General features: G+C 49.0%; 1 protein-coding gene across 3 annotated transcripts in view; it reads right to left on the bottom strand.

Annotated features, from left to right (window-relative positions):
* Positions 1 to 8,139, bottom strand: part of MAP2K4 (mitogen-activated protein kinase kinase 4) — a 40,246-nt gene extending 32,107 nt beyond the window's left edge. The window contains exon 1 of one of the 3 annotated variants that reach the window (XM_063456058.1): positions 7,965 to 8,139. In XM_063456058.1, the coding sequence (XP_063312128.1) occupies positions 7,965 to 8,067 (103 nt within the window). In that variant the 5' untranslated portion in view covers positions 8,068 to 8,139. Of the gene's footprint in view, positions 1 to 6,775; positions 6,784 to 6,855; positions 6,873 to 7,964 lie in introns of those variants that run through there. The other 2 variants (XM_063456060.1, XM_063456061.1) reach the window with 2 other exon arrangements.
* Between the last annotated feature and the right edge of the window lie 755 nt (positions 8,140 to 8,894).

The raw sequence follows: 8,894 nt of genomic DNA on the forward strand, positions 1-8,894 counted from the left end.
AGAATTTAAGAAAAGTCTACACACCTATACTAGAAATCCTCCTAGCAGAGTTTTTAGAGGAAATGCCCCCCTGTCTAAAGTTTTTAAAAAGTGATGTGGGCCACAACTGGAACATTTTAGAAAATTTCTTGACATGGTTGAAATATGGTCATTACTTCACCCCTGCCTCCCCAAAGAGTTGGATGTGTGTGACAGTGTCATGGTGGCACCCAGTAAATTAAGTTCCTTCCATACACTGTGAAAACTTAAATTGTATATGGATTTGCCTGTTGAGCAATCCAACAATACTTAGAATCCAGGTACCTGCTTGGCATTTTGGGATTACTCCGCATCTGTCCGAGGGCACAAACATCAGGTGACACTAAGCTTTTGCTCTATATGTTTGCTTTTATTGCACCAGACCAATGTATAGCGTATTTCATACCTGAGAGGCGCTTTGCTATGTACTCATAGACCATCTACTCCCATTATGTCTACAATATAAAAATAAAAAATAAAAATTGAAAGAATTCCGGCAAAGAAGATTGGTCTAAATCATGGGTCGTCAACCTGGTCCCTACCGCCCACTAGTGGGCGTTTCAGGATTCCAGGTGGGCGGTAGGGATTTCGGCGGCTAAATCCTCTGTTTGAGAGAGTGGGTGGCTGGGCTGGTGTGGCTGGGGCTGGGGCTGGGCTGACAGACCTAATCATTCTGATTAATCCTCCCCTCAGACTGTGCCAGCCTGTCAGTCCGAGGGGAGGAAGGAGGAAGGAGGGAGGAGCTGGGGGCTGGTGTGGCTGCCAGCAGCTGCAGGGAGACCTCTCAGTCTCCCTGCACACTCTAAAATCATTCCGGTCGCATGCCCCGCCCCCAAACAGAAGCTCTGCCTCCCGCCCACAAGCTCCACCCCCACACATGTTACTGGGAAGCTGCCCACCATACCAAGAGGACACTGAAAGATATTTACCTTTTTCAGCCCCCTACCCACCATTCAAATGCCCCCACCTCACAGACAGTCCCTCTACCCACCTCACAGCCCCCTACCCACTATACTGCCCCCCTACCCACCTCACAGCCCCTACCCACTATACAGCCCCCCTACCCACTATACTGACCCCCTACTCACTATAATGCCCCCTACCCACTATAATGTCCCCCTACCCATCTCACAGCCCCCTACCCACTATACTGCCCCCTACCCACATCACAGCCCCCCTCCCCACATCACAGCCCCCCTCCCCACCTCACAGGCCCCCTACCCACCTCACAGGCCCCCTACCCACCTCACAGGCCCCCTACCCACCTCACAGGCCCCCTACCCACCTCACAGGCCCCCTACCCACCTCACAGGCCCCCTACCCACCTCACAGGCCCCCTACCCACCTCACAGGCCCCCTACCCACCTCACAGGCCCCCTACCCACTATAGAGCCTCCCTACCCCCCCCTTACAGCCCCCTAAACACCTCACAGCTCCCCTACCCACTATACTGCCCCCCTACTCACATCACAGCTCCCCTACCTACTATACTGCCACCTACCCACCTCACAGTCCCCCTACCCACTATTCAGCCCCCCATTCACCTCACAGTCCCCCTACCCACTATACTGCCCCCCTACCCACCTCACAGCTCCCCTACCCACTATACAACCCCCCTACCCACTATAGAGCCCCCTACCCACTATAGAGCCCCCCTACCCACCTCACAGCTCCCCTACCCACTATACTATACTCCTACCCACCTCACAGCCCCCCTACCCACTATACAATCCCCCTACCCACTATAGAGCCCCCCTACCCACTATAGAGCCCCCCTACCCACCTCACAGCTCCCCTACCCACTATACTGCCCCCTATTCACCTCACAGTCCCCCATCCACCTCACAGTCCCCCATCCACCTCACAGTCCCCCTACCTACTATGCAGCCCCCTACCCACCTCACAGTCCCCCTACCCACCTTACAGCCCCTCTACCCACTATATGGCCCCCCTACCCACCTCACAGCCCCCATACCAACTCACAGTCCCCCTACCCACCATACAGAACCCTTACCCACCATACAGAACCCTTACCCACCATACAGAACCCCTACCCAACTTACAGAACACCTACCCACCTTACAGCCCCCCCTATCCACCTTACGAAAATCGAACCAGATAATATTTAGTCTCGCAGCATCAACCTCAAGGACCTCATTAATCACTAGTAAAGGTAATTTCAATTTACTTTTTCTCATTAAACTTTATAAAGTTAAAAAACATTATAAACATGGATAAAGTAGAAATAAAAAGATAAATGTGCGTACATTTATTTTATTTTTAAAAACACCCTCCTTTCTAAAAAATATTTCGCACTTGCGCGAAAACTGGTGGGCGGTAAGGAAATTTTTCCATCAAGAAAGATGCATTAGTGGGCGGTAGGTAGAAAAAGGTTGACTACCCCTGGTCTAAATTGAAAACTCCTACACTTTTCTCCCAACATACCTTTAAAATCTGGCAGTAGTAAGTGAACAATTAAATCTTCAAAGGACTGCAAGGGTGAGTGTGAAATCTATTGCTGTCAGCTATATAGTGGGATATGGCCAAGGTTAACCCAACAAGTCCCAGTAGTCCACTAACAATTAAAAAGGACAGGACGTCAAGATGGAGGCCCACAGTTGCAGGATAAGGTGTGGTTTTTATTCTATATTTCATACCTCATAAATACAAATGTGTGACAAATAAAGGCATAAGTAAACAGAATATTAAATATATATATATATATATATATATATATATATATATATATATATATATATATATATATAATCATGGGAAAAAATGTTGATGGCAATATAACAAATGTGGCTTTATTGAGACATTCCAAGAATGTAACTATACAATTCAGCAACAATTGTATGCATACATCCACTCATTTCAAACACAGCCACTTCCTAAGGCTAAATTGTGATAAAATATACTTTGATTTTGTGCACAATAGAGGATAAACCTGAAATGAATGAGTTATGGATCTTTCAAGCATTATTAAAACGCGTGTCTTGCACGGGTTCCGGTGCGATGAGTTAGTTGTCCTTTTATGTTAAAGGGTCTCTCTAGGCAACATAACAAACACAGTGAATTCTACTGGTTATGTTGTCTAAAGTGCCAAATATTGTACCTGTGACTCAGTATCAGGCCAGACTCGTTGCAGTAGTCATTCCACCGTCAATGAGATAACCCGTCCTAATGAACTCTGGTCCGAAACAATGAACATGGTGGACCAATGTCGCATGTGCAGCAATTTCTGCGTTCCAACAAACCTTTGCTATTCACAGCATTAAACGAATACATAAGAAGCATCAGTGGTGTTTGGTGTCATCACCATGTGCACGATAAGGCTGAATGTGAAGACATTTGCACACTGAAGGTCTTAATGAAGAAATGCCTGTAGGAGCTGCCTGTCTGATAGCCACTAGATGTATGTTCTCAGATAAATGCAAATATTGCCATTTCTCAGATATGGCCAGTTTTACATTGTTCGAGTTAAAAAGGTGATATAGTGAGATTCTATAGCACTCGTCCAGCAGTTAAATGGTCCCCCCCAAAAAAAAAAATTGAATTGGTGATGTTTGGAATGCCTCTTTCTAAAGGGCACCTGTCATGCCCCCAAACAACTTATTCTCATTAGATTGAGAATAAGTTTCAATTAATTTTTCTAGCAAATTTATAGATAAAAGAAGAAAAACCTATTTAAAAATATATAGGTTTTTCTCACAGGTGTCAGTCAATGCCTCGGCGTGCCAAGACGTTGACTGACAAGGGAGAACAGAAAAGGCCTCCCACAGTTCTTACAGCGCACTGTGTGTGGTTGCTATGGAAACTCCGTTCCGACGCCAGCAACGAAGCCAGCATGGCGACTGCACTGACAAGGGATGGGTCCCAAGCCAGGCAAATCAAAGAATAGACCAGGTGGAGGGAGCGGAAGACGGCCTGGAGGTGGGTGTTACACAAAGAGTAACACCCACAAAGCACCGCAGGAACAGAGGAAAAGTGAGTAAATCTCTATATTATAGAATGATTACACCTTGTATCTTTGTGATATATGGTGTATTCAATGTATATGGGAGCCATCCAAGGAATGTGACATGTTTTACTGCAGGTTCACCTTAAGGAGCACAAAATAGCTACAGCCACACACCCACCTTCACAATGAAAATCACAGGTAGAAGCTATGAGCCCCCTGCCAGAAACGCACAAGTAAATGGACAGGATTATTCATTAAAAAGTAAGAATGGCTATGAATTCAAAATAAACGATTTGGAAGCATTCTCCAAGTCAGCTACGCTTTCAGTTCGGTTATTTTGGTCTACTCAAATTAAAATTAATTTTAACGAGAAAAAAAACCAAACTGTTAATGTACGAATCTAATAACATGGCTCGCTCGTGAAAAAAAAAATCAGGATGTTACATATATGGACTGAACCATCTGCAAAAACACCTTGACATACACAATGACAAAAACACAATACACAATGACAAAAACATTCAAGGAACAGATTATTGACATTCATATAACGCCAACAAATTCCATAGCACTTTACATTATAAGATGGGTAGATTTAATAGTAAATGAGACAATTACAAAAACTTACAGGAATAATAGTTTAAAGAGGACCCTGCTCAAACGAACTTACAGTCTTTCATAGTATTATGCAAACATACAACACAAACAAGGGGTTATTCGATAAATAGGGAATTGACAATATTGGCTATTCTGGCCTAAAAATTGCAAGTTTCATGTCATTTCGCTACAATTGCAGGTTTAGAGAAGACAAATACAATAAATAAATCAACAACTACAGCAAAATTGCAATATCTGGATTCTGCTGTCAACATTTTGCAAGTGATTGTGCTGGGGCTAAAATAGTGTCACTAATAAAAAGGTGTCCGGTTTTACAGAGTGTCAAAGAAATGCAGCCAAGGCCCAACAGATAGAGGAGTGCTCCCAATAAATTGGTGCTCTATAAAAAGAGTGAACGATGTAAACATGCTCAAACATGAACTCACAATGAAATCGAGGTCATATGGAGAGACAGTGCGTGAAGTGCAAGATAATCTCAGCATTAGATTGGGTAACAGGCTAACCCACACAGGGGCCCTCTAACCTGCACTGGGTTCTTAAGCAGCATGAGCCCAGTTTTAATGGACAGCATGTTTACAAAGAGTTTGTGGTGCCCGATGTAAAAAAAAACCTCATAACTTGGAGAACAGGGGCTGGTCACTGTGCTGGGTAAATTAAGATTCACATGCTGGCCTTATCATTGGGCTCAGGGGGAATTGGGGTTTAACACAGCGTCCAAGCTTGCAATAATCACACCACATTCCAATGGAGGCCGATCTGTAGTCTGCACTGTCACGGCCATAATCAGTAAATGGGTGACAAGAGGAGCTCAGTGTGATCCCTGCACTGGAGCAGTAAGATATGGTCATATCCAGTAGCGGGTTAGAGGGCAGTTGTTGGTCAGAGATATAGCTGCACACATAGAGCAGGGGGTCACAAGACAGTACAACCCTAGCAGAATGCTTCAGGGTCTAAAACGAATCTCGAAAAGCCAAGCAGTTGAATGCAGTGTTAAGGAGTGGGGGGACGGGACAACACCAAATAAAAAGGGACCCAGAGATTTGTGCTGCTACCCACATCAATAGGAAGGGATGATTATATTTTGGGCTGAGAGTGACACATTGTGCCCAGTGTGAGCTGCTCCTAACCATGCACACAGTTTGCTGGGGATGTAGATTATAATATGGGGTGAAGGGGACACAATAAACCATTGTAACATGCTGCACACTATGCTGGTAGAACAAATTATATTATGGTGTGAGAGGGACACTGAGCCATGGGTACATGCTGCACACTATGCTGGGAAATCAGATTATACTATGGGGTGAGGGGCACACAATGATCCATGGGTACATGCTTCACACTGTGCTGGGAGATCAGATTATAATATGGGGTGAGGGGACACGGAGCCATGGGTACATGCTGCACACTATGCTGGGAGATCAGATTATACTATGGGGTGAGGGGCACACAATGATCCATGGGTACATGCTTCATACTGTGCTGGGAGATCAGATTATAATATGGGGTGAGGGGACACGGAGCCATGGGTACATGCTGCACACTATGATGGGAGATCAGATTATACTATGGGGTGAGGGGCACACAATGATCCATGGGTGCATGCTTCACACTGTGCTGGGAGATCAGATTATAATATGGGGTGAGGGGACACGGAGCCATGGGTACATGCTGCACACTATGCTGGGAGATCAGATTATAATATGGGGTGAGGGGACACGGAGCCATGGGTACATAGGGAAAGACAGCTTGATTTTAGAGGTGAGGGTGGCACAGGGAGCGCAGTCTGCACACTGCTCTATGTGCTAGGATTATCAGATTATATTTTAGGGGTGACACTGAAGTAAGGAGAGGGATTATATTCGGGGGGGGGGGGGTTGACTCATGAAGCTCAGGCTGTATGCTGCTCACTTTACTGGGGAGGGAAGATTATCTTCTGTGGGCATATTGTGGGTGGGGGACTCAAGTCTATATGATTGTCACTGCGCTGAGTAGGGCAGATTAGATTTAAGGGGGTGGGGGACACAGCAAAGGCTGCTCATTCCCTGCATGCTACTCACTGAGCTGGAGAGGGCAGATTAGATTTTGGTGGTGCAGGGGACTCCGGAGGAGAAGGGCTGCTTTCTGTGCAGGGGAGGGCAGGTGATATCTGGGAGGGTGGGGGACACTGGGGGCCCTGCATGTTGCCATCTTTGCTGTGGAGGGCAGGTGATATTTAGAGGGGTGGGGGACACTGGGGGCCTGGATCTCCTTACCCTGCATGTTGCCTGTCGTGCTGGGGAGGGCAGGTGATATTTGGGGGGTGGGGGACACTGGGGGCCCGGATATGCTTACCCTGCATGTTGCTGTCTGTGCTGGGGAGGGCAAGTGATATTTGGGGGGTGGGGGATATTGGGGGCCAGGATCTCCTTACCCTGCATGTTGCTGTCTGTGCTGGGGAGGGCAGGTGATATTTTGGGGGTGGGGGGACACTGGGGGCCAGGATCTCCTTACCCTGCATGTTGCTGTCAGTGCTGGGGAGGGCAGGTGATATTTGAGGGGTGGGGGGACACTGGGGGCCCAGCTCTCCTTACCCTGCATGTTGCTGTCTGTGCTGAGGAGGGCAGGTGATATTTGGGGGGGGGGGGGGGGGGGGGACACTGGGGGCCAGGATCTCCTTACCCTGCATGTTGCGGTCTGTGCTGGGGAGGCCAGGTGATATTTGGGGGGTGGGGGGCCACGATCTCCTTACTCTGCATGCTGCTGTCTGTGCTGGGGAGGGCAGGTGATATTTGGAGGTGGGGGGACACTGGAGGCCCGGCTCTCCTTACCCTGCATGCTGCCGTCTGTGTTGGGGAGGGCAGGTGATATTTGGGGGTGGGGGGACACTGGGGGCCCGGCTCTCCTTACCCTGCATGTTGCTGTCTGTGCTGGGGAGGGCAGGTGATATTTGGGGGTGGGGGGACACTGGGGGCCAGGATCTCCTTACCCTGCATGTTGCTGTCTGTGCTGGGGAGGGCAGGTGATATTTGGGGGTGGGGGGACACTGGGGGCCTGGCTCTCCTTACCCTGCATGTTGCTGTCTGTGCTGGGGAGGGCAGGTGATATTTTGGGGGTGGGGGGACACTGGGGGCCAGGATCTCCTTACCCTGCATGTTGCTGTCTGTGCTGGGGAGGGCAGGTGATATTTGGGGGTGGGGGGACACTGGGGGCCCGGCTCTCCTTACCCTGCATGTTGCTGTCTGTGCTGGGGAGGGCAGGTGATATTTGGGGGTGGGGGGACACTGGGGGTCAGGATCTCCTTACCCTGCATGTTGCTGTCTGTGCTGGGGAGGGCAGGTGATATTTGGGGGTGGGGGGACACTGGGGGCCCAGCTCTCCTTACCCTGCATGTTGCCTGTCGTGCTGTGCTGCTGGCCTTGTCCTGGGGCCCCGGGGCCTGCACTGCTGCCGCTGCTCCCACTGTTACTGGGGTTGGAAGTCGCCATTGTTAATATATTAGATTCCAAATGAAGGCTGCAATGCAGCAACCCCCACTGTGCCTGCCCCCTCCCAGAATCCCTCACTCTGACGTCAGAACACCGCCTCCCCGCGTGACGTCACGTCCCCACCTCCTCCCCGGGCTCGGAGTGACTGCAGCCCTGATACAGTGTGTCTTCCAGTCAGGGAACTGCGAGCGTTCTATCGGAGTCCGTGACATTCCACTCAGAACGTTCTGTGTTACCTGGGCAACACCCCCTGCCCTTCATACCCTCCCCCTCACCGCAGAGTCTCTTACCCTTCATTAACCTCTATGCCCCTTCTCTGCCTTTTACCCCCCCCCTCTTTTCTCCCCCTATTTTTTCCCCTTTCGTATCTTGTGTCCCCCTTTTCCCCTCTTGTCTCCTACTGTGTCTCCTACCTCCCCTTTATATTATTTTACTCCCTTTTGTTTATAATCCCTCCTATTGTCACACTTGTGTCTCTTACAATCCCCCCTCCCCGGTTGGTTGTCACGGTTATTCAGTAATGTGAGAATACAAGGTGAAGGTCAAGATTCAAGCAGCATTGTCACAGTTTGGGGACTTTGCCCAATTCGCAAGTCCCCTGACAGTGACATCGCCACTGGGGGTACAGTGGCCGGGAGGGGGGTGAGGTTAAGGTGAGATTTACGTGCCTGAACCTGTCCCTCACGGACGCAGCTTTCTGCATCCGGCGGGACTTCTTCAGAGCTGACGTCACTGCTGTGCTCTCGCGCATGCACAAGATACAGCAGTGCGGACAAGGCCATTAGGCGCCCTGTGCGAAAAGTCTTCACGGCGCCCCCTCACCAAGT

The sequence above is a fragment of the Pelobates fuscus genome, chromosome 5 (assembly GCF_036172605.1).
Source record: "Pelobates fuscus isolate aPelFus1 chromosome 5, aPelFus1.pri, whole genome shotgun sequence".
Lineage (NCBI taxonomy): Eukaryota > Metazoa > Chordata > Amphibia > Anura > Pelobatidae > Pelobates > Pelobates fuscus.